General features: G+C 44.1%; 1 protein-coding gene across 4 annotated transcripts in view; it reads left to right on the plus strand.

Annotated features, from left to right (window-relative positions):
- gsg1l (gsg1-like) overlaps nt 1-26950 on the plus strand; it is a 256010-nt gene that overhangs the window by 97850 nt on the left and 131210 nt on the right. For 3 of the 4 annotated variants that reach the window (XM_068003117.1, XM_068003113.1, XM_068003116.1), the window contains exon 2: nt 25382-25429. The exons of the other annotated variant lie outside the window; for it this stretch is intronic. In XM_068003117.1, the coding sequence (XP_067859218.1) occupies nt 25382-25429 (48 nt within the window). The remainder of the gene's footprint in view (nt 1-25381; nt 25430-26950) is intronic. 4 annotated transcript variants of the gene reach the window in all.

Consider the following 26950-nt stretch of genomic DNA (forward strand, 5'->3'; position numbering starts at 1 on the left):
AAGATGTACAAAGGACTGTCAGGCAGTGACCAGATACGATAGTCTAAAAAAGGTCCCTTGTATCAGCGTGCCTGAATGTACCTTGCAGCCACATTCTCTCGGGCTGCTGCTCCTGCCTGTATCCTCTGGTGTAGTGGATGGGTGCCATGTGTCTCCAGTGCAGCCTCACTACTCTGGCTTCTCACTCTCCCAGAAAACAAATGAGAAATCCTTTGGGCTCTGTTTGAAGTGGGGGTGTGATGTTTCAGCCCCATAAAAAATGGTAGAAAAGAAGATGGTAAAGTCGTTGGCATTGGAGCAGGTTAAAATCGGAACCTCTGGGAAGAGTCCTGGACTTTGGCGGGTAAGTCCCACAGGCGATTTTAACTGCCCACCCACCCAGTTTCCGCCTCAACTTCAAGAACCTTGGACCTGGGAGACGCCGGGTACAGACTGCAAAGTCTCAGCTACTGCTGGGCAGTCTGGTCTGGCTGACTTTCTGGCATCAGGATGGGCATTGGTTGAGCGTTTGAATGGGGAACAGGCATGTTGTCTTGCAGAGAGAGGACAGCGACAACCTCACACATATGAGGTTGTGCCTTAGCACTCGCACTGATCTGTGGGAGAGCAGACTGCAGGCGGGCTGTGACATCATTGAAGCCCTTTTCCATGCATTCAGGCAAATTGTGGTGGCCTGTGGAGATGGTGGAGCCCAGAGCTAGAGAAGCAGCAGTCTGAGTTTTCATTGAAGCTGTTAGAGCTATCACCACATGCTCCATTACTGAGGGCCCTGCAGCAGCATGCATGGAGCAGATCACACGCTCCATGGTTGACTGCATTGTTTGGAATTACTGCAATTAAAAATGAAGACGTGATGTTCAGTTGTATAGAGCCTTGGTCAGACCCCATCTGGAGTATTGTGTTCAGTTTTGGGCACCAAACCTCAGGAAAGATATATTGGCTTTGGAGGGGGTATAGCACAGTTTCATTGGAATGATACCTGGGCTTAAAGGATTAAATCACGAGGACAGGGTGCATAAACTTGGCTTGTATCCCTTAGAGTTTAGAAGGTTGAGGAGTGATCTAATCAAGGTGTTTAACATGATAAAGAGATTCTACAGTGAAGATGCAGAGAAACTATTTCCTCTGGTTTGGGAATCCAGAACAAGAGGGAACAATCTTAAAATTAGAGCTAGGCCTTTTCAGTGAAATCAGGAAGCACTTTCTCAGACAAAGTGTAGTGGGAATCTGGATCTCTCTGCTCCAAAATAGGGAGAATGACACCTAAAGTACCCAACTTCCACTACCTGGCCTCCAACATTGTGAGATAAAACAAAATTCTGTAAATGTATGGCTGGTCACTCATGACCCCAAAGAGAAAGACAGGCTAATGTTCTAAGTGGAATCCTTTATTTCCATCATTTCTCATTGATATTTCTTATATTTTTATTTCCACTTTTTCTTTTTATATCCAGTATTGTGATGCTGTGCCTTTTTTTTTAAATACATATGTGACACTACTAGTACATAGGAACATAGGAACAGGAGTAGGCCATTCAGTCCCTCAAGTCTGTTCTGCCATTCATTTAGATCATGGCTGATCTGTATCTTAACTCCATCTACCCCCTTGGTTCCCTAACCCTTAATACCCTTACCTAATAAAAATCTATCAATCTCAGTTTTGATATTTTCAATTCACCTCGCCTCAACAGCTTTTTGGGGAGAGAATTCCAGATTTTCACTGCCCCTTATGTGAAGAAGTGCTTCCTGACATCACCCCTAAATGGCCCAGCTCGAATTTTAAGATTATGCCCCCTTGTTCTGGACTCCCCCACCAGAGGAAATCGTTTCCCTCTATCCTATCAAATTCTTTAATCATCTTAAACCTCAATTAGATCACCCTATAATTTTCTCTACTCAAGGGAATTCAAGCCTAGTCTATGCAACCTGTCCTCATAATTAACCCTTTTAGCCCCAGTATCATTCTGGTGAGTCTGGGCTGCACCCCCTCCAAAGCCAATATATCCTTCCTGAGGTGCGGGGCCCATAACTGAATGCAGTACTCTAAATATAGTCTAACTAGAGTTTATATAACTGTAACATAACTTCCACCTCTTTGTATTCCAGCCCCCTTGAGATAAAGGCCAATGTTCCATTTTCCTTTTAAATTATTTTTTGTACCTGTCCACTAGCTTTTAATGATTTCTGTACTTGGACCCTTAAATCTCTCTGCTCCTCCACAGTTCCTAACTTCTTGCCATTTAGAAAATATTCTGATCCATCTTTCTTACGCCCAAAGTTGATGACCTCACACTTCCCCACATTGAACTCCATCTGCCACAGTTTTGCCCACTCACTTATTCTATCAATATCCCTTTGCAAATTTCTGCTCCCATCTACATTATTTACTGTGACATCTAACTTGGTGTCATCAGCAAACTTGGATATACGGCTCTCTATTCCTTCATACAAGTCATTTCTAAATATAGTGAAAAGCTGAGGCCACAGTTCAGATATCCCTGGGGGCCACCACTAGTCACATCTTGCCAGTTTGGGTACATACCCATTATCCCTACTCTCTGTCTCCTACCTCCCAACTAATTCCCTATCCATGTCAATAAATTAGCTCCAATTCCATGCGCTCTCATTTTTGTTAACAGTCTCTTGTGTGGAACCTTGTCGAATGCCTTCTGGAAGTCCATTTAAATAACATCCATAGACACTGCCTTATCTCTTCATAAAATTGAACGAGGTTCATTGGACATGACTTACCCTTTACAAATCCATGCTGGCTCATTCAGATCAGTTCATGTTTGTCCAAGTGCTCAGTCACTCGGTCCCTAATAATGGCAGATTTATAATTCTGATTCGTCAAGTTGTTTTTAATGTTCGAATTTTTGTTGTAATGGTTGAAGTCCCTATCTTTGGCTCAAAAGTGTCATATTTCTCAGAAATGTTTGATGATTACTGAGAAGAGAATTGAGCTTTGAATTAATGCCATCTAAGTGATAGAGTAAATGTGACTGCATAACTGCTGCTGCAACAGATAAGCTTGATAAAACAGTTCTTATTTCATTTCATTGAAGGATTCACTTTTCAACCAACTCACATGCGCACTTCCCACCTCTGTCAGTATTCAGACAGACTCTTTCATTATCCGATTGTTATTTGTAGGGCATTTTTGTGCAGTAGCTTCCCCAGCTAATGAACAAATGAGAGCAGCAATAAGAAAATAGTTCTGATATTTCTTGTGTCTAAAGTTACTAACGCTTAAGGTACCTGTAGTAATAGTCTGAGTACTGCCAACCTGCTGCAAAGCAGAACTAGATTCCTTATAGATATCATTTTGATGAAAACATTAAACATTAACTAATCGTGACCTAGAAATCCAATTGCACCTGAAAACAGCGCCTGCTCACATGATCGTGAGGACCACGGGAAATTTGTGCTGGGACATCATTGTAATGAGACAAGTATGCAGCCAGAGCTACCCATGATGCGGCAGTGTAAGGTGGGATGGAGTGAGGGCTGTACGCCTATTTGATGGGCTGGAAATCAGGCGTCACTGATTCCTCTTAAGGGTAGCGTGCACCTCTTAAAGAGGTTCAGTTTGGCTGCAGTCAGCAGGAAAGACTTTAAACTGGCAGATACAGCTACAAGAGCTGTAGATAGGGCAGCCAGATTATTCATTGCAACTTTGGAGGCCCTGGTCCGGGAGGTCGACAGAAGGAGGGAGAACTTGCTTCCCCAGGGGGCGGGTGCAGAAAGTCCTCTAGACAACACCTCCGAAGACACTGGGAAGAGGTGGCTGAGGAGGTGAAAGTGAGGATCTTAACTCTCAGAACATGGCTGCATTTCACTCCACCTCCTTCTCCTCCTACTCACACACTCTACACCTCCTATGCTCACTACTATTGCAACCCTTACCTCCCACACCTCACATCTTGCACACAGTATTCGTACATTCTCAAAACAACTCAGAACGTTAACACTAACACACGCAGGACGGGGTCGCACAGAACGTGAGGGAGCAGGCGGTGACCCTCTATTTCACCTTGGGCACAGAAAATGTTGAGGCCCCTGGGGCTCTTGAGGGAGGAGGGGTCTTAACACTGTGAATTACTGGGCACAGGTGTGTAGGAGCTAGGGCAGGAGGATAGAACAGCACAGGAGCCAGCTGACTGGAGAGTGAGATTGCATCCTAACCCTGCTGCAGAGGGCTCAGATGTTACTTTGAGGGCCCAGGTCACGGAAGAAGGCTGATGGGTGTACATCAGAAAATGCTAAGTGCACTGGGCTGCCTGCCAGACAGCTTGCGCACAATGGCTGAGAGCATGGAGGAGTCCAACTTCAACTGGCGTTGGGGCTTTGTGCAGAGCATGGAGACCATTTTGTCAAGCACAGAGCAAGTGGCCAGCTCCATGAACACGGCAGTGGGGCCCACCATGAGGGAATCTCTGGCGACAGTTCTGACATTGCAGCCATGGAAGTATACCATTTTGGCTCTGGTGGCCAATGTTGATTGGGGCTCCAGCACATCACATCACTCCTGCACTTTGTTCTCGGGCAGAGCACCGGGAGTGCTGAGGCACAGCCTCAGAAGAGTGGAATTATCTCCCTGGGAGAGGCACCTTCTGTACTCTCTCAGGATGACAGCATGCTTGCTCCCCAACTACCTACTCCGCCAGTGCCCTTCTCAGTGCCACACAGCCAGTTGGGTCAGACTGCCCCGGCCCACATCGACATGCTAGTCTGCAGTCAGATCCTCAAGGTTCAGAGCTCCTCGAGGTCACCTACCACGGCCATCTGAAGTGTCCTCAATGGAAGCTTAGTAGCCTCCCACCTCCCAAATTGTAGCCACTGGGGATACACTTCAAAGGAACATAGGAGCACTAGGATAGGTAAACAAACACACAAGAGAGGCACTAGGGGTTTGCACAAGGGTGATTCTTATTTCTATAAGTTAACTGTTATTCAATGACGAAGTGAGTCCTTAGAGTAGATGTTTACTTTCTGCATTTGATGTTGATGTTAATAATTTAGTGAAATGAGGGCACCATCCATGACGCTGGACTGTAGAAGAGCATTCAGATGGCGGCTGTGAGGATGATGGTTATAAGGATAGAGGGACCATTGGTGTATTTGGGAGGGGAGGAATGGTTCAGGTGAAGCCCTTTTGTATCAGTTGTTCTCTGAGAGCTCTGGCTTCTAGAGGGACTCATAGGTGGTGCAGCTCCTGCTCTTCCTCCATTTTTTGCTGCTCTTCCTCCTCTTCATGCTTCTCTTCCTCCTCTTCATGCTTCTTTTCCTCCTCCTCATCCTGCTCTTCCTTCTCTTCATCCTGCTCTTCCTTCTCTTCATCCTGATCTTCCTCATCTTTATGCTGCTCTCCCTCCTCCTGTTTTTCCATTTCTTCCTGCCCAGTTGGTAGTAAGCGGTGGTCCATCTGTATAGCAAAGTTATAGAACAGGCAGCACACCACGACAAATTTGGAGACATGTTCAAGGGTGTAATGCAGAGCTTCTCCAGAACAATCAAGGCAGTGGAACCATTGTTTGAGCATGCCGATGGTCTGGTCAATAAGATTTCTGATGGCATCATGGCTCATTGTAGGCCTGTTCTGCGTCCGTGCAGAGGTTCTTGACAAGAGTCATGAACCATTTCTGGAGGGGATATCCCTTATTGGCAAGTAGCCAGCTTGTAACCTGATGGCCAGGTTTGAATAGAGGTGGGAAAGAGGCCTGGCGCACGATGAATAAATCATGGCTGCTGCCAGGACAACAGGCAGACCTGCATTATGAGCTGCCTGTGGTCGCAAGCAAGCTCAATTTTGTCAGCTAAAGTTGAAGCTCGTGGAATTGAGGGTAAATTATCGACCCAGTTAGGAGTTTGGCAGGGCAGCAGGAGACAGAGAGTAGGGATAATGGGCAGGTACTCAAAATGGCAGGTTGTGACTAGTGGCATCCTACAGGGATCTGTGTTGGGGCCTCAACTATTCACTGTATTTATTGATGACTTGGACGATGGATAGAGAGCTACATATCCAAGTTTGCCGATAACACAAAGATAGGCAGCAGTATATCATAGAATCATAGAATCATAGAAAGATTACAGCACGGAAGGAGGCCAGTTGGTCTATCGAGTCCACGCCGGCTTTATGCATGAGCAGTCCAACTAGTCCCACTCCCCTGCCCTTTCCTCATAGCCCTGATTTTTTTTTCCTTTCAAGTACTTATCCAGTTCCCTTTTGAAGGATTGAATCTGCCTCCACCACCCCCTCGGGCAGTGCATTCCAGATCCTAACCACTCGCTGTCTAAAAAAGTTTTTCCTCATGTCACCTTTGGTTCTTTTGCCAATCACCTTAAATCTATGTCCTCTGGTCCTTGACCCTTCCGCCAATGGGAATAGTTTCTCTCTATCCACTCTGTCTAGACCCTTCATGATTTTGAATACCTCTATCAAATCAGTGTTTTCTAAAGGTTCATCATGACTTCCGTACTTTTGTACTCTATGCCTCTATTTATAAAGCCCAGGCTCCCTAATGCTTTCTTAACTACAATCTCTGCATGCTCCCCCTCTTTTGAAAACAGACGCAAAATATTCATTAAGAACGATACTCACGTCTTCCACCTCCACACACGGGTTACCTTTTTGGTCTCTAATAGGCCCTACTCTTTCCTTTGTTATTCTCTTGCTCTTTATGTAATTATAAAATATCTTTGAGTTTTACTTGATTTTATTTTCCAGTACTTTTTCATGCCCTCTCTTTGCTTTCCTAATTTCCTTTTTAATTTCACCCCTGCACTTTCTATGCTCCTCTAGGCTTTCTGTAATATTGAACTCTCGGTTTCTGACATAAGTTTCCTTTTTTGCCTTATCTTACCCTGTATGCTCCTTGACATCCAGGGGGCTCTAGATTTGGGAGTCCCAACCTTTTTCTTTGTGGGAAGATATTTGCTCTGAACCCTCTATCTCCTCCTATGGGGTTAAGGTGGGTATATGGAGTTAGGTCGCAGATCAGCCATGATCTCAATGAATGGCGGAACAGGCTTGAGTAGCTAAATGGCCTATTCCTGTCCCTACATTCCAAAAGAAGACAAGAAACAGGAGCAGTCATGTGCCATACGGCCCCTTGAGCCTGTACCACCATTCAATAAGATCATGGCTGATCTTCAACCTCAACTCCACTTTCCTGCCCGATCCCCATACCCCTTGATTCCCTTAGAATCCAAAAATCTATTGATCTCAGTCTTGAATATACTCAACGACTGATCATCCACAGCCCTCTGGGATAGACAATTCCAAAGATGCACCACTTTCTGAGTGAAGAAATTCCTCCTCATCTCAGTCCTAAATCGTCCACTCTTCATCCTGAGACTCTCCAGCCAGGGAAAATAGCCTTTCCTCATCTACCCTGACAAGGCCACTACGAATTTTATACGTTTCAATGAGATCACCTCTCATTCTTCTAAACTCCAGAGAGTATAGACCCATTCTACTCAATCTCTCCTCATAGGACAACCCTCTCATCCCAGGAATCAATCTAGTCAACCTTTGTTGCACTGCCTCTAAAGCAAGTATATCCTTCTTTAGATAAGGAGACCAAAACTGTACACAATACTCCAAGTTGGTCTCACCAAAGCCCTGCACAATTGCAGCAAGAATTCCTTGCTCTTGTACTCCATACGCCTTGCAATAAAGGCCAACATACCATTTGCCTTTCTAATTGCTTGCTGTATCTGCATGTTAACTTTCTGTGTTTCGTGGACAAGGACATCCAAATCTCTCTGAACATCAACATTTAATAGTTTCTCACCATTTAAAATTATTCTGTTTTTCTATTGTTCCTACCAAAGTGAATAACCTCACATTTCCCCACATTATACTCCATCTGCCACCACCTTGCCGACTCGCTTAACCCGTCTATATCCATTTGCAGATTCCTTGTGTCCTCCTCACAGCTTACTTTCCCACCTAACTTTGTAACGTCAGCAAACTTAGATACATTACACTCAGTCCCTTTGTCTTTAATATAGATTGTAAATAGCTGAGGCCCAAGCACTGATCCTTGTGGTACCCCACTAGTTACAGCCTGCCAACCTGAAAATGACCCGTTTATTCCTTCTCTCTGTTTTCTCTCCGTTAACCAATCCGCTATCCATGCTAATATATTACCCTCAACCCCATGAGCCCTTATCTTGTGTAACAACCTCTTGTGTGGCACCTTATCGAATGCCTTTTGAAAATCCAAATGTACTACATCCACTGGCTCCCCTTTATTTACCCTGCCAGTTACATCCTCAAGGAACTCTAATAGATTTGTCAAACACGGTTTCCCTTCCATAAAACCATGTTGACTCTGCCTAATCATATTATGATTTTCTAAGCGCCCTGTTACCACTTCCTTAATAATAGATTCCAGCATTTTCCCGACCACTGATGGCAGGCCTGTAGGTCGATGTTTTCTCTCTCCCTCCTTTCTTGAATAGCGGTGTTACATTTGTTATCTTTCAATCCACTGGGACTGTTCTTGAATCTAGGGGATTTTGGAAGATCACAACCATATGTTCGTATGAGTGGTATTCCTTTCTGTTGAGGAAGATGCCAGGCTAGTGATGGGGAGCACATAGAGCAATGTGTGCGCTGTCTCTGACTGCTTGGACTCCAGGGAAGCATACAAAGGCGAGTGCTCTCTCATTCTGCTTTGCTTGTTCCATGGGATAAAATACTGATTAGGCCACAGCTTGAGTACAGTTCTGGTCACCACATTACAGGAAGGATGTGATTGCACTAGAGAGGATACAGAGGAGATTTACGCGGATGTTGCCAGGACTGGAGAATTTTAGCTATGAGAAAAGGTTGGATAGTCTGGGGTTGTTCTCTTTGGAACAGAGGAGGCTGAGGAGTGATTTAATTGAGCTGTATAAAATTATGAGGCGTCTCGATAGAGTGGATAGGAAGGACCTATTTCCCTTAGCAGAGAAGTCAATAACCAGGGGGCACAGATTTAAAGTGATTGATAGAAGGATTAGAGGGGAGCTGAGGAAAAATCTTTTCACCCAGAGGATGGTAGGAGTCTGGAACTCACTGCCTGAAAGGGTGGTAGAGGCCAGAAACTCTCAAGTACCTGGACGTACACCTGAAGTGCCGTGACCTACAAGGCTACGAACCAAATGCTGGAAAGTGGGATTAGGCTGGGTGGCTCATTTTCGGCCAGCGCGGACACGATGGGCCGAATGGCCTCCTTCTGTGCTGTAAATTTTGTATGATTCTATGGGGATGGAGATGCATGTGTCCCTGCTGGAGTCAAGAGCCTAACACAGTCATCTCCCTAACACAGCAGTGAACAGCATACTGCAAGATGTCGCTGATGTCACCTGTTGCAGCCTGGAATAACCCTGTGGCATAAAAGTTAAGGGCCACAGTGACCATGACAACTACAGACAGCGCTGTCCGTGCCCTGGTTTGGGGCTACAGTTGTGGCTGCAGCAGGTGACAGTGCTCGATTGTAGCTTTGTTGGTGAAGTACGGGCACCTCACACATTACTCCTCAGTCAGGTTGAGGTATGAAAAGTGTTCCCGAAAGAACTGCTGTGGGTATGGCCCTCTGTGCAGTTCCAGGTTAATTGCTGGTTTGTTCTGTTAGGCTGTTGGTCAACTTCTGGGCCTTTTTTTTGGGGCTATGTTCTCCATTCCACTAATGCCTTTGTGAGTTCTGGGAGCAACTTTATCCTGGTTCGGGACTGCTTGTCTGCCTTGTAAATATTTTATTTCACTCATGGGTGTTCTGGTGAAACTGCCTTTGGGGCTGAAGGGGGAAGGGCAGCAGCAAAGAAGACAACAGCAAGCAGGAGCAACTTGGGAGAAGACGGTGGAGGAGGGCATTACATTATATATTAAGAATAATGAAATAAATATGAACTAAATGGAAATTCAATTCTGTCCAACTATGTTGTAACCTTCTTGTTATAAGTAAAGTCACCTTCTACTTGCACATGTTCAAGGACTGCTCCAGGGAAAGTTTACAATGTGGCACTTTCTAGGGCTGAAAAATGTAAATTTTCCTAAATAATGCATTTGATTTTGATTAGCTGACTCGCCTAATAGGATGAACATGGCCACCTTCGTGATTAGAGTTATACAGCCTGAAAATGATGTGCAATTACATGATAATGCTGAAGGCAAATCCAGCATTCCCTTTGCACAGAGTTGAGAACTGACTGCAAATTTAAAAGCTATCACGTATCCTGCCTTCCCAGCAGATTATGCCCTCTAGTTCTGGATTTCCCCCTCCAAAGGAAATAGTTCTCTGTATCTACTCTATTGAAATCCTTAATCATTTTAAATACCTCAATTAGATCATGCCTCAACCTTCTAAACTCAAGGCAATATAAACTAAGTTTCTGCAACCTGTCCTCATAATTTAACCTTTTCAGCCCTGGTATCATTCTGGTGAATATGCACTGCACCCCCTCCAAGGCCAATATATCTTTCCTGAGGTGCCATGTCCAAAACCGAACGCAATACTCCAGATGGGGTCTGACCAAGGCTCTGTATTACTGATGCATCACTTCCTCGCCTTTGAATTCTACTCCACTTGAGATAAAGGTCAACATTCCATTAGCCTTTTTGATTACTTTTAGTACCCGTGCATTAGCTTTTAGTGATTTGAGTACATGGATACCTAAATTCCTTTGCTCCTTCATAGCTTCTAGTCTCTCACCATTAGGAAAATATTATGATTTATATGTGCATTATACTTTATGCATCATCTCAAATGTCATTATTTTTACTCCACCGGACTATGTATGCTGCCGTTGTTATCCAACTGCCACTCTGAGACCTGTATTTTTCCAGTGTGAGGTTCAGCTGGCTGACCCATGTTGTACTGCTGACTGAGCTTAGCAATAAAAGGAGCCTTGCTCTCACATGATTGTGTGCACGCACGAATCAGCCTGTGGAGACCAAGCAACAGGAGTTGCAGCAACCAAGAGTAGCCCTACTTGGAGAGGTCATCCGAGAGGTCATTTTGTTATGTGGCCTCACTTGAAGCACCAGTTTGAAGCAAGCACTGCGTGGCTAGAGTACTTTTCAGAGGCTCTAGCCATCTTGTGTGAAGCTCCCTTCATTTCCATTAAGTCCAAGGCCTCAATAGCCTTGCATACAGTCAGTGTACAGGCTCAATGTTTGTGGCCCAAATTCTCATGCAATCTGTGGATCATACCCTCAGGATCAGTTCCACAGATTGCATGTCTCACCAATTGATAATATGGGACCCCAGCATCTCAACCGCACTATTGGCCCTGTAGAATCATGGAAATTGAAGCATGGATGGAAGCCATTGGACTCATCATGCCTATGCCAATGCTAGCTCCTTAACTACAACGAGCTACTCTATCCCATATCTTTGCCCTTTTCTCATTTTCTTCTACATTCTGCCTTTTCAAAAACTTATCTAATTCCTTTTTAAATGTGCTGAAGCATTCCACATTTTAATAAACCCTGTATGAAAAAAAAACTTCCAATTTCCCCCTTTGTTCTTCTAGTGATAATTCAGAATCCAAGCCCCTTCTTACCAATTCATCAATTAGTGGAAGCAATCTTTCACTATTTATCCTCTCAAAACCTTTCATCATTTTGAAAACCTGAATTAGATCCCAACTTGACGTTCGCTGTTGCAGTGAAAAAAGCCCCAGTTTTTCAAGTCTTTCTTCATAACTATAACCTCTCATTTCTGGTATAATTTAGGTGAATCTTCACTGTACCCTTTCCGTGGCTCTAACATCCTTCCTATAATGAGGTGCCTGGAACTGTACACACTACACCATTTGTGATGACAAGTTAAATATTGTCACTTTTACATCAACATGCACCCAAAACTATTTTGTTTCACTGCGAAACTGGCAATATAACTACAGCTTAGATATGAGCCCCTTTTCAAAATGGACTTCAAAATAGAAATTTTCTCTTTTTGAAAAAGAAATTACATATAGGAACACAGGAATTGCTAGATGAAAAAGACCAAGGTCCATCCTGGTAATCGCATGATGCGATAATGGAGTTGTCGACTAATCATAGCAATCAATCTCTATTAATTAGTCTACAACAGACCCAGACATAACAAGAGGAAAATCCCAGTGGTGGAGAGCTTTGGGAACCAGAGGTCCAAAGTCACCTGTTCCTTCCAGGCATGCTACACTTACCACGTCATGGAATCATAGAATCATAGAATGATACAGCACAGAAGGAGGCCATTTGGCCGGCTCTTTGAAAGAGGTACACAATTAGACCCACTCCCCTACTCTTTCCCCATTGCCCTGAAAATTTTTCCACTTCAAGTATTAATCCAATACCCTTTTGTCATAAATTACCCATATAATGTATTTCAAAATGTTATTTTCTGAAAGAAATAGATTTCTTTCTTTCAGCAGATTTTGGATTCCAATGCTGGGAATACAATGTCCATAAAGATATTTTCAGGGACATTGACGAGAAATGCACGGCTTGCACAGACTCTTGGTACCATAGCTCAAGGCAGCTTCAAACTTTCTTTAACTGGTGAGGGATGTGCTACTTTAAGACTTGTTAAAAACACAATGACCTAGACTTTACTGTCTGTTTTAATAGTTCAGCAGATTTAAAAATAGCAGGAAATCTTGTTTGCTTGTTTTATCTGTTAATGAAATTAAACAGTTTGTATTTTCTACTCAGTATTAATGAACAAGGCTAATAGTTTCCGTGGCCCTGCCAGAATCAAATTAAATAAATTAAACCAATAATCAAGGAAAATGCCTAATAATTCTTTCTACCTTAAGCCAGCACCACCATTCAATAAGATCATGGCTGATCTTTGACCTCAACTCCACTTTCCTGCCCGGTCCCCATACCCCTTGATTCCCTTACAGTCCAAGAATCAATCGATCTCAGTCTTGAATATACTCAATGACTCAGCATCCACAGCCCTCTGGGGAAGTGAATTCCATAGATTCACAACCCTCCGTGTGAGGAAATTCCTCCTCATCTCAGTGTTGAATGGCTGACCCCGTATCCTGCGATTATACCCCCTAGTTCCAGACTCTCAGCATCTACCCTGTCAAACCCCCTCATAATCTTATATGTTTCAATGAGATCACCTCTCATTCTTTTAAATTCCAGAGAGTATAGGCCCATTCTACTCAACCTCTCTTCATAGGAAAACTCTCTCATCCCAGAAATTAATCTAGTGAATCTTCATTGCACCGCCTTTAAGGCAAATATATCCTTCCTTAGATAAGGAGACCAAAACTGTACGCAGTACTCCAGGTGAGGTCTCACCAATGCCACGTAAAACTGTATTAAGACTTCCTTACTCTTGTACTCCAACCGCCTTGCAATAAAGGACAACATGCCATTTGCCTTCCTAATTGCTTGCTGTACCTGCATGTTAACTTTTTGTGTTCCTTGTACAAGGACACCCAAGTCTCTCTGAACATCAAAATTTAATAGTTCCTCACCATTTAAAAAATATTCTGTCTTTCTATTCTTCCTACCAAAGTGAATAACCTCACATTTCCCCACATTATACTCCATCTGCCACCTTCTTGCCCATTCACTTAACCTGTCTTTATCCCTTTGCAAACTCTTAGTGTCCTCCTCACTGTTCACTACTCTTCCAAATTTTGTGTCATCTGGCGATCTAAGGAAGGATATACTTACCTTAGAGGCGGTGCAATGAAGGTTCACTAGATGCTGAGGGTAGATGCTGAGATATTGTTTCCCCTGGTTGGAGAGACTAGAACTAGGGGGCATAATCGCAGGATACGGGGTCAGCCATTCAAGACTGAGATCTGGAGGAATTTCTTCACAGAGAGGGTTGTGAATCTTTGGAATTCTCTACCCCAGAGGGCTGTAGATACACCCAAGTCCAAGTCATTAATATATAGCAAAAAAAGTAATGGTCCAAGTACCAACTCCTGGGGAACACCACTGTACACCTCCCTCCAGTCTGAAAAACAACCGTTCACCACTACTTTCTGTTTCCTATTACTTAGCTAATTTTGTATCCATGCTGCCACTGCCCCCTTTATTCCATGGGCTTCCACTTTGATGACAAGCCTATTATGTGGCACTTTATCAAACACCTTTTAGAATTCCATGTACACCACATCAACTGCATTGCCCTCATCGACCCTCTCTGTTACCTCATCAAAAAACTCAATCAAGTTGGTTAAACATGATTTGCCTTTAACAAATCCGTGCTGGCTTTCCTTTATTAATCCATACTTGTCCAAGTGACTGTTAATTTTGTCCCGATTATCATTTCTAAAAGTTTCCCCACTACCAAAGTTAAACTGACTGGCCTGTAGTTGCTGGGTTTATCCTCACACACTTTTTTGAACAAGGGTGTAACATTTGCAATTCTCCAGTCCTCTGGCACCACCCATGTATCCAAGGATGTTTGGAAGATTATGGCCAGTACCTCCACAATTTCCACCCTTGCTTTCCTCAGCATCCTAGGATACATCCCATCCGGACCAGGTGACTTATCTACTTTAAGTACAGCCGGCCTTTCTAGTCCCTCCTCTTTATTAATTTTTAGCCCATCTGGTATCTCAACTACATCTTCACTTACTGTGATTTGTGATTTGTGTACGTAAACCCCCAGGACTCTCTGTTTTTGCACCCCCTTTAGAATTGTGCCATTTAATTTATATTGCCCCTCCTCAGTCTTCCTTCAAAAATGTTTTATTTCACACTTCTCTGCATTAAATATTGGTGGGGGAGTGGGTCTGGCGGGTGAGTGGGACTAGCTGGATTGCTCTTGCATAGAGCCGGTGCGGACTCGATGGGCCAAATGGCTGTAACCTTTCTATGATTCTAAATTCCATCTGCCATGTGTCTGCCCATTTCACCAAAAACCTCACTTTAATTTAACTAACTTCATATCCCTCCTTAAGAACAAGAAAAATGATAAAAATACACCACCCTCTCTATTAGTGAGTTCACCTAACTTTTCCTGTTCATTCTTTTTGTCCTAACTGGCTCTGGGCTTGCGATGTCAAGACTCCCTTTGCTGGTTGGCTCTCTTCCCAGTCCTGTCTGGTAGACTGACTGCCCAAGTGCCTTTTGTTCTTCTTCTCCCTGTATTCCCAGCAAGTGGGAAGATGTCTTCCCCATTCAGTGATTTGCCAATAGGCCTGTTAATAAAACCAGCTACTCTCCTCCCACCTCATGGCATGGGTCTCAAGACACCATCTCCTACTATTCTCAAAATGAACGAGGACCATCCTGACTTAATGGGGGTAATTTTGACATTGGGTGATCGTGTAAAACGGATGATATCACCTCAAGTCAATGGAAATTAAAATCAGGAGAAATGTATAGCGGGTGGCTGAATCGGGATCGCCCGTTTTACACTATCGCCCAAGGTCAAAATTACCCCCAGTGAGTCTCGGATGAGCGAATTGATTTTTATTGTCTCCATTTGAAGTAGACCGTGAGCTGCCACATTGCACAAACAGGCCCGTCTAGGTTTAATAGACCTGTTGAATAACTGGCACATCAACAAATAAACGCCCTTTCTCAATGGCTGCAGTACATGGCTGTAAACAGAACTTTAAACCTCTGTCAACCCTCTTTGATTTAAAACACATTTACTTCCCAAATCTTTTCTGAAGAGAAATTGACTTCTTAGTGTTTTTCTACTATGCAAAAATGGCAAAGAATACTTCTTTATATTTTCTTGCTTTTTAAAGCAAGAGCACTTATATTAGCAGCTTAACAACTACCAACACATATTTCACATATAGCTTAAACTGGGAAGGGATGATATCAGCATCGATTTTGAACTAGCCGCTTTATAACGTGATTTCACTTGTTCCCTGGAAAGAAAACATCTGGTCAAAAAGATAAGTTAACCGAAACCATGTGCAGAAAGAAATGATCATATAGTGTTTAATTACCAAGCATCTCTTTCAATCGGTTTTAGTACTTTAGAAATTATGTTAAGTCATATCAATCACTTGTTAAGATTTCCTAAATGACGCACCTGGTGATAAAAGATTGGAACCGATTCAGACCTCTATGCCAGCCTTGATGTTGTGATTCCTGAGTCAGGGAGGATCATAGTACTCTGTGATACGGTTAATGATAGACCTTGGCTCCTGGAGGGGTGGGACGGGGAGCTAGGATTCTTTCTACTCAGCTCCAGATAATCCCGCAAGCCAACATCCAAATGTGTAGGGCACTCCGAGCTGACAGCCAGCAGGAAGTTTGCTGCTCAGCTGTGTGGTTTTAGTTGGTTAAACTCCAGCGCACAGTTGACGGTCTGTATCCTTGGAACTTACTAACCTGCACCTAAGCTCTCTAAATTTAGGTGGGATGTGCCTGCAGGAGAATGGAGCATTCGTTCCATTTGGGCAAGCTACAAACTGTACCTATGGGGATTTCTCCTGGTTTGGAGACTGTTAAGCATTGTGATGGGATTCTGCATGAGTCAGACACCTGGCTGCCGAAAACAATTACTTTCTAAAAATGTTAGAGATTTAAAACCGCATTTGTGCATTTGCTTGAGCTTTCCAAATTAAATAGGCCTAACATTTCTGGGGCTTGGCGGGCCTAATTGCAGCACAGTGGGAGCAGATGGGCAGGAATTTGAGGCAGAGTCCGTTTCGGCCGGGTTTCCACCCCTTTGGACAGTCATGAGAAATTCCAATGGAGGTGGGGGCAGTTGTTTCTTCAGCCGCCTCCTCCATTGTGACGTGATTGTTGCAGGTGAGATGCTGGGTTCCCCCAGAAATCTTGCAATTTCCAACAATAGCACAGCTGGTAGTAAGTACTGGCTGTACCTGGCCATAAGTGGGCTCCACAATGACCAATGCAGATGACAACCAATTAAAGAGAAAGTGATTGCCGTTATTATATCAGCAGCGCATTGATGGAGCAGCAATCACTTAAAATTAGTAGATGTGGATAGATGGGCCTGTTGCCACTCCTGGGGGATGGGGGGGGGGTGGTGGTGGAGGAGGGAGGGCGCCACTGTGCATTTCCACTGGATCTGTAGGGTGGGTGCCCCAGTGATGCTGTTAATAGCATAAGTGTCTTCTCCTAATATTCAAATGATCCCATACATGGCATTTAGAACAGGATCAAGGCAGACAGGTGCATCAGGAATTTCACCCCAATATGTTTAATAGTTAGGTAGCTGTAATTTTGCCTTTTTAAAACTTATAGGGCTTATTATCCTGGCCCAACCTCAGAGCCATGAGCACCAAGAATGTTTGTGGCACCTCCGCAGCCACCACTAAACCCACCCCCCAATCCATTCAATGCCTACCCTAACAGACAAGGCTGGGCTGCTGCTCTCCAGCACTGGGACTTGCAGGCATTGACGGGCGACTTCTTGTTTCACTGGGGTTTGGGGCGGGGAGGCTGATCTCCTCAGGTTGTAACAAGTGGGCTGTGTATTGGACATGGCTCACTACCCCGGTAGGGGCCCTAAATCTGCCTGGGGCCACTGGGTACGAGCACTGTAAGCCCATGCATTATTGTGCTCCAGGCATCCCTTTACCCCAGTTTTTTTTTTTTTTTTTTTCTGACACTCTGGGGTGCCTTATTGCCTTACAGATTCATTCCAGATTCCTTGCAGTGACATTACATCAAGCCAAAGCTCTACAAGCCAAAGCTCTACACTCTGCCCGAGGGGATGTCTCCCTGACTGCATCCCCCCGGCATACAATGGCAGGAAGGCTCCAAATGGTTGCCTTCCCCCACTTGACCACTTGATCTTAGCCAAAAGGCCGTGCTTGACAGGAACAGCACACCCAAAGTGCACTCATCTGTCCAGGCTCAGGTGATTGCACTTGATGTTCTAGGCCATTTCATGTCCCTGGTAGGGTCCAGCGCAGAAAACTGGGAGGGGGGAATTTAAGATCAGTTGCATGCCTCAGAGTCTTGCATCTGTATTAGCTGGCCACCAGTCTCAGCTGCAGATCAGTAACCAGAAGGCACCTAGGTCTAAGGAATTGGTGCGCTGCTTAGAAAAATGTTACACTTACATTTTGGGGTCCCCATGGCCAACTACCAGGCCCCCTCAGACCAACCATGCCCGATGCCACCTTTATAGGGCGCCCTTGTATCTAGGAACATAGGAACATAGGAACATAGAAACAGGAGTAGGCCATTCAGCCCCTTGTGCCTGCTCCGCCATTTGATAAGATCATGGCTGATCTGTGATCTAACTCCATATACCTGCCTTTGGCCCATATCCCTTAATACCTTTGGTTGCCAAAAAGCATCACATGGCCGCAAGAACAGGAAATTGAAGCAGGAAAGCCAGGAATGCACCCCCCCCCCCCACCCCACAACGTCATATGCACGGTAAGAGGTGCAATACAAGTTCTGCCTCTCCGAGGATGCTCCAGAAATACCAGGGTTATGTATAAGAGACAAAAATCCCAGAATAACGGTTTCCTTCTCCTGACCTTAGAACTATTTGGTTGCTTGGAAGGTGAATACAGACGCAGACTGGTTGCGCTGAGTAGCTTTTTCTGTGTATATTTATATTTTCTGTGTATATTTATATTTATATATATTTCTATTTCTATGTATTTCCTGGAGACTGGGAATTCCACGGCCAAAGGTCAAGAAAGTTGGCCACATTAGATGTTTAAGATGGTGAGGTCAATGCTCAATTCTAAATATAAAGGACGAGCAGCTGAGACCCATTGCCTTCAATTCTGTCACCATTAGGGAACTTCATGACGCTTCATGTGTCTTGGAGGGCCATCTGTGCAGGAAATGCCTCCAGTTGCTCGAGCTCAAGCTGAGGGTTTCTGGGTGTGTGGGGCAGCTTGAGTCACTGCAGAGCAGTGTCAGGGCAGTCTCAGGGCAGTGTCCTTGGCCCATCAATCTTCAGCTGCTTCATCAATGACCTTTCCTCCATCATAAGGTCACAAATGGGGATGTTTGCTGATGAATGCACAATGTTCAGTTCCATTCGCAACCCCTCAGATAATGAAGCAGTCCGTGCCCGCATGCAGCAAGACCTGGACAACATCCAGGCTTGGGCTGATAAGTGGCAAGTAACATTCGCACCAGACAAGTGCCAGGCAATGACCATCTCCAACAAGAGAGAGTCTAACCACCTCCCCTTGACATTCAATGGCATTACCATCACCGAATCTCCCACCATCAACATCCTGGGGGTCACCAGTAACGAGAAACTTAACTGGACCAGCCACATAAATACTGTGGCTACAAGAGCAGGTCAGAGGCTGGGTATTCTGCGGTGAGTGAGTCACCTCCTGACTCCCCAAAGCCTTTCAACCATCTACAAGGACACTTAGAAAATATCAACAGGATTAGACAAAGTCAACATGGATTTCTGAAAGGGAAATCATGTTTGACAAACCTACTGGAGTTTTTTGAGGATATAACTGGTAGAATAGATAAGGGAGAACCAGTGGATGTGGTTTATTTGGATTTTCAGAAGGCCTTTGATAAAAACCCACATAAGAGGTTAGTGTGCAAAATTAAAGCACATAGGATTGGGGGTAATATACTGGCATGGATTGAAAATTGGTTAACAGACAGGAAACAGGGAGTAGGAATAAATGGGTCTTTTTCGGGGTGGCAGGCAGTGACTAGTGGGGTACCGCAGGGATCAGTGCTTGGGCCCCAGTTATTCACAATATATATCAATGATTTGGATGAGGGAACCAAATGTAATGTTATAAGATACATAAAGGTTTGGGAGAGACAGATAGCACTAGAGTAAGAAATAGTAACGGTGGGATCAGACTAAGAGAGAGTACAAATTGGGTGGGAAAGTAGAGTTGAGGTCAAATATCAGCCATGATTTTATTGAATGGCGAAGCCGGCTCGAGAGGCCATATGGCCTACTCCTGCTCCTACTTCTTATGTCCTATTTTTTATCGAGAAGGTCTAAGATAGGTTTAGATTGCGTGTATGTAAACGTATGAAGCGTGGTAAATAAGGTTGGTGAGCTGCAGGCGCAAATAGGCACGTGGGAATCTGATGTTGTGGCGATAACAGAGACCTGGCTCAAAAAGGGCAGGATTGGGTACTAAATATCCCTGGATACAAGGGGCACTGAATCGGGTCGTGTGGCACCCAATTGGTATAGGAGTTAGCACAGGCACAAATACCGAACGCCAGAAGCATGTAAAGTAAGGAGAAAATGGATACAGTCAGTGTGCAGCGCTGATTTAAAGAGATGGGCACTTTTTTTGGCACTTAACGCTCAACTCATCACACAGCCTTAACCCCCGACCATGTGAACGAGTCTTAGAGTGCTGGGAGGACCCCCACCAGTGCTATTTAAAGGGACCATACAGGATTTACAGGTTAGTGGCTAGATTATAGCTTGTGGCTGCCGAGATATTTGTACTTGATTTTTGAGGTCTCCTATACTTGAATACTAGGACACGGGGACATAGCCTAACATTTAGAGCCAGGACGTTCAGGAGTGAAGTTAGGAAATGCTTCTACAATCAAAGGGTAGGAGAAGTTTGGAACGCTCTTCTGCAAATGGCAGTTGATGCTAACTCAATTGTGAATTTTAAATCTGAGATTGATGGATTTCTGTGAACCAAGGGTATTAAGGGATATGGGGCTAAGGTGGGTATATGGAGTTAGGTCACAGGTCCACTATGATCTCATTGAATGGCGGAACAGACTCGAGGGGCTAAATGCCACTGCCACTTGCTGCCTCCTGATATGCGCCACCTTCTCCTGCAAGAAAGCGTGACGTGCGTCTGGGTGATGTGCCTGTCATGGTTGAATAGCTGCCAGTGTGTGTGGCCTGTGAGTCGTGGGTGGGCGAATTGAAACAGTGGTAATGTGTAAGGGTGAGAGGAAGCATCTGATTGGAAGAGTTGAGTATTGATGGAAAGAGTTCATTGGTATGTGGGTGATGGGGTGTGAAGTGTGTGGTGCAGTGGATGGAGCTAGTGGTGTAGTTGGTAGGAGACACCACTTGACAGTTGACCTCACTCACCTTGCCCACTCATGTCAAAGCATTGAACTTCATCCTGCACTGCATCCATGTTCGTTGTGCTGTGTGGCTGACATTGACTCTGTCCCATACTGCCTCCCACTGCCTCTTGAGCATATGTCTGGAGGGCCGCTTCGCCCCCTCCCCCCGTGGATATAGGATATCCCTCCTTCTGTCTGCCTCTTGCACCAAGGCCTCTAGTGCATCAGCAGAGAACCTTGGTGCACACTCTCTCGAGGCCCCGGTACAAACTCAGATCAGCAGATTGATTGGGTCTGCTGTGCAGATTGGAGGATGTGGGATTTAGTAGTGCACAACCTTTACTCAATGTTTTAAAATAACTCAACAGTTTGTAAACATAGGGACGGGAGCTGCATCTGTGTTTTTCATGTGCGATGTCTGATCTCCGTTCAGACTCCGTGCAGACAGTAGACTGTTATTCTCAGCAAATAACATGTACCAGCTACCTTTAAGAGATTTTTAAGAGACAGCCTGCCTTTAAGAGATTGGGGCTCCAAATGCTGGTGGAAAGTGCAAATTACATTGAATCCTCGTGTCAACGCTGATTCGGAACACTGCTTGAAGGTAAATCCTCAGGCCTCATGAAAGTCTAGTCCTACCTGCGCAGGGGCCATTGGACACGAGGTAACAGCGGATCATGCTACCCCTGCCCAGTAATAGGGCCTATCCTATTTTTTTTCCCCCAAGGTGTTCAGGATAGATAGGGAAGGAAAGGGGTCAAGGACAGAATCTATTTGGTTAGAGTTAAGAAACAATAAAGGTGCCTCTGCCAATAAAGGTGATTGGGAGGCTGTTTCCAGTGGGGTGCCGCAGGGTTCAGTACTCGGTCCCTTGTTTTTTGTGGTATGATTTAGACTTAAATGTAGGGGGCATGATTAAGAAGTGTGTACATGATACAAAAATTGGCCGTGTGGATGATAGTGAGGAGCAAAGCTCCACACTGCAGGAACATATCAATGGGCTGGTCAGGAGGTCAGAAAAGTGTGAGGTAGTGCATTTGGGGAGGGGAAACAGGGCAAGGAAATACACAATAAATGGAAGGATACTGAGAGGTGTCGAGGAAGAGAGGGACCTTCGAGTGTATGTCCACAGATTCCTGAAGGTAGCAGGACAGGTAGAGAAAGTGGTAAAGAAGGCATATGGGATACTTTCCTTTATTAGCCGAGGCATAGAATATAAGAGAAGGGAGGTTATGCTAGACCTGTATATAACACTAGTTAGGCCACAGCTGGAGTACTGCATACAGTTCTGGTCACCACATTACAGAAAAGATGGAGAATTTTAGCTATGAGGAAAGATTGGATAGGCTGGGGTTATTTTCTGTGGAACAAAGGAGGCTGAGGGGAGATTTAATTGAGGTGTATAAAATTATGAGGGGCCTAGGTAGAATGGATAGGAAGGACCTATTTCCCTTAGCAGAGAGGTCAATAACCAGGGTGCATAGAATTAAAGTAATTGGTAGAAGGATGGTGGGGGTCTGGAACTCACTGCCTGAAAGGGTGGTAGAGGCGGAAACCCTCATCACATTTAAAAAGTACTTGGATATGCACTTGAAGTGCTGTAACCTACTAGGTTACGGACTAAGTGCTGGAAAGTGGGGTTAGGCTGAATAGCTCTTTTTCAGCCGGCACAGACACGATGGGCCGCATGGCCACGTTCGTTGCCATAAATTTCTATGATTCTATGATCCTATGATTACACTACTGTATTGATTAAGGAGAATATTGCAGTGCTGGAGAGAGAGGATGTCCTGGAGGGATCAAGGACAGAATCTATTTGGTTAGAGTTAAGAAACAATAGAGGTGCCATTACACTACTCGGTGTATTCTACAGACCACCAACTAGTGGGAAGGATATAGAGGAGCAAATTTGCAGGGAAATTACAGAGAGGTGGAAGAACTATAGAGTAGTGATAATGGGGGACTTCAACTATAGACTGGGATAGTAATAGTGTAAAGGTCGAAGAGGGGGAGGAATTTCTGAAGTGTGTTCAGGAGAACTTTCTTGATCAGTATGTTTCCAGCCCAACGAGGAAGGAGACATTGCTGGATCTGGTTCTGGGGAATGAGGTGGGTCAAGTGGAGCATATGTTTAGGGAACAGTGATCATAGTGTCATCAGGTTTAGATTAGTTATGGAAAAGGACAAGGAGCAATCTACAGTAAAAAGACTTAATTGGAGGAGGGCCAATTTCAGTGGGTTGAGAACGGATCTGGCCCGGGTAAATTGAAATCAAAGATTAGCAGGCAAAACGGTAATCGAACAATGGGCGGCCTTTAAAGAGGAAATGGTTTAGGTGCAGTCTAGGTACATTCCTGCGAGGAAGAAAGGTAAGGCAACCAAAGCCAGAGCTACCTGGATGACAAAAGAGATAGAGAGTAAGATGAAGCAGAAAAAGGGGGCAGATGTCAAGTTGCTAATACAAGTGAGAACCAGGCTGAATATAGAAAGTACAGAGAAGTGGAAAAGGAAATATGAGGGGCAAAGAGAGTGTGAGAATAGACTGGTGGCTAACGTAAAAGGGAATCCAAAAGTCTTCTATAGGCATATAAATAGTGAACGGGTAGTAAGAGGTGGGGTGGGGCCAATAAGGGACCAAAAAGGAGATCTACGCATGGAGGCAGAGGGCATGGCTGAGGTACTAAATGAGTACTTTACCAAAGAAGAAGATACGGCCAAAGTCACAGTAAAAGAGGAGGTAGTTGAGCTACTGGATTGGCTAAAAATTGATAAAGAGGGGGTGCTAGAAAGGTTGGCTGTCCTTAAAGTAGATAAGTCACCTGGTCCAGATGGGATGCACCCTAGGTTGCTGAGGGAAGTAAGGGTGGAAATTGGGGAGGTACTGGCCATAATCTTCCAATCCTCCTTAGATAAAGAGGTGGTACTAGATGACTGGAGAATTTCAAATGTTACACCCTTGTTCAAAAAAAGGGTGTAAGGATAAACCCGGAAACTACAGGCCAGTCAATTTAACCTTGGTGGTGGGGAAGCTTATAGAAACGATAATCTGGGACAAAATTAATAGTCACTTGGACAAGTAAGGAAAGTCAGCATGGGGTTGTTAAAGGCAAATCACGTTTAACTAACTTGATTGAGTTTTTTGATGAGGTAATAGAGAGGGATGATAAGGGCAATGCGATTGACGTTGTGTATATGGACTTTCAAAAGGCGTTTGATAAAGTACCACGTAATAGGCTGGTTAACAAAATTGAAGCCCGTGCAATAAAAAGGGAGTAGCAACATGGATACAAAATTGGCTAAGTGACAGGAAACAGAGAGTAGCGGTGAACGGTTGTTTTTCGGATTGGAGAAAGGTATACAGTGGTGTTCCCCAGGGGTTGGTAACAGGACCACTGCTTTTTTTGATATATATTAATGACTCGGACCTAAGTGTACAGGGCACAATTTCAAAATTTGCAGATGACACAAAACTTGGAAGTGTAGTAAACAGTGAAGTGGATAGTAATAGATTTCAAGAGGACATAGACAGACTGGTGGAATGGGCGGACAGATGGCAGATGAAATTTAACGCAGGGAAGTAATACATTTTAGCAAGAAGAACGAGGAGAGCCAATATAAACTAAATGGTACAATTCTAAAGGGGGTGCAGGAACAGAGAGATCTGGGGGTATACGTGCACAAATCTTTGAAGGTAGCAGGACAGGTTGAGAATGCAGTTAAAAAAGCGTACAGGATCCTGGGCTTTATAAATAGAGGCATAGAGTACAAAAGCAAGGAGGTTATGATGAACCTTTATAAAACACTGGTTCGGCCACACCTGGAGTATTGTGTCCAGTTCTGGGCACCACACTTTAGGAAGGATGTGAAGCCCTTAAAGAGGGTGCAGAAGAGATTTACTAGAATGGTTCCAGGGATGAGGGACTTCAGTTACATGGATAGGTCTGCGGAGAAGCTGGTGTTGTTCTCCTTAGAGCAGGGAAGATTTAGAGGAGATTTGATAGAAGTGTTCAAAATCATGAAGGGTTTAGTTAAAGTAAATAAAGAGAAACTGTTCCCCTTGGTGGAAGGGTCAAGAACCAGAGGACACAGACTTACGGTAATTGGCAGAAGTATCAAAGGCGACATGAGGAAAAGCTTTCTTACACAGCGAGTAGTTATGATGTGGAATGCGCTGCCTGAAAGGGTGGTGGAAGCAGATTCAATCATGGTTTTCAAAAAGGAATTGGATAAATACTTAAAGGGAAAAAAATCTGCAGGGCTACGGGGCAAGGAACTAACCGGATTGCACTTACAAAGAACTGGCACAGGCTCGATGGGCCGAATGGCCTCCTTCTGTGCTGTAACCATTCTATCTTTCTATGATTCTATGCTTAGATCTTATTAAAGTCAATGTAAATGAAATAATTGTAGCTTTTTTTGTTTTAGGTGAGAAGTGCCAGAATTTTATTGATCTGGCTCCTGCATCTGAGAGAGGTGAGTAACAAAAGAGAACAGAGAATTCCAGATTAAATGGCCTAACCTTTTAATTGAAGTTAAAAATTAACTGGATATAAGGGAGATATTTAACGTTTCACATCTCTAAAATATTTATATGTTCAACACTCCCTTTGAACAATACTGTGGTATGCAATTAACAACATGCAACAAGGAAAGCATTGAGTGCTTAAGGGCAACTGAATTCTCAATCACAAAGATTTTGTTCTAAGGTCCCGAAATTACCCTGTGAGATATTACCATATAAACATTTATACATTTGACTGAAATTTTTCTTTCTGTTAATTTATTGGAGGCATTAACCCTTTTATTTTATATGCGTTAAGTGGAGAGAGCAATTTCAATTGAACACATTGAAAGTTCATACACTGGTATCCCACAGTTTAATTTCAGAGCAAAAGAACCTCATTGAAACGTGCAAGAATGTTCTGTTGATTTCGTATTTTGTATATAGAAATCAAAGATCATATCACTTATGATATAGAATCTGCTGTCCACCAGGGAAACCACCTGTCTGGTTTTGATCTACAAGTTTTGGTGTGGTCATCTTAGAATTTCATGAAATGAGGACTAGGCAAAAAATGTCCAGCTTTCTAAAGGTGAATTTTTAAAAAGGCTATCAGGCCAAATGTGCATGAGCTTTCAAGGATACTCTTGCCAAAACCTTAGCAGAAGTCCACCAGAAGGGCTACAAATTAAGCTGGGTCTTGGCCTAACATGGGAGTTCCCAAATAGTCTTATGGGGGCAGAGTCTTTGCCCACCCCAAACATGACCATTGGTGTAAGGGGGTGGGACCGGGGTGGGAACTTCCTATGTTGAGGGGTTCCATTTTCCTGGCCCTCAAACGGTCTCAGTATAGGATCACCATAGGTGCGTCTGGTGGCCCTGAAAATCCACGGGGGTGCATCCCATCTTAAATATTGAAATGGGCTCACCTGAGACCCCACCACAGTTCACAGGGTCAGGGGGAGGTCCAATTATTAACATGGCAATAGTGGGTACATGCACCACTAGGGGCACATCTAGAGTGACCATACAGGAGGGCATGAGGGGCCTGGTCCTGCCCTGGAAACATCTGAAAGCTGACCCCAGTGACCTGTAAGTGTATCTGGGTTCTGTCCTAATTTGTGGCCCTTCCTTATAGAGGAGTTTTGAAAAAAATCAGTGGAAATGGTGGTAGGTTTTAGTGTAGCTCCTTGGCATAGAGGATTCAGTCTTTAACCGTTCTAAATCATGGTGTAAAAGTCAAAATAGTGGGAATTATTCCTGTTGTTCACTAGTGTAGTAAAGTTTTTCTTGTACTAAAGTGATTATGCAAGTGCCTGTTACTGAGGTTGTCTTCATCCTGAGTGGGTCATTTCTGGTGAGTTGAAATCTCCACTAGCAATTTGAGATCACAAGGAAAGACACAAGCCAATACGCAATAGAAATGTAGATGAAGATGCTGCAGTGTGAGTAATATCAGTTTAATCTGTTTTGGTGCTGTTCAACACTTGCAG

This window comes from Heptranchias perlo, chromosome 22 (assembly GCF_035084215.1).
Source record: "Heptranchias perlo isolate sHepPer1 chromosome 22, sHepPer1.hap1, whole genome shotgun sequence".
NCBI classification, from domain to species: Eukaryota; Metazoa; Chordata; class Chondrichthyes; order Hexanchiformes; family Hexanchidae; genus Heptranchias; species Heptranchias perlo.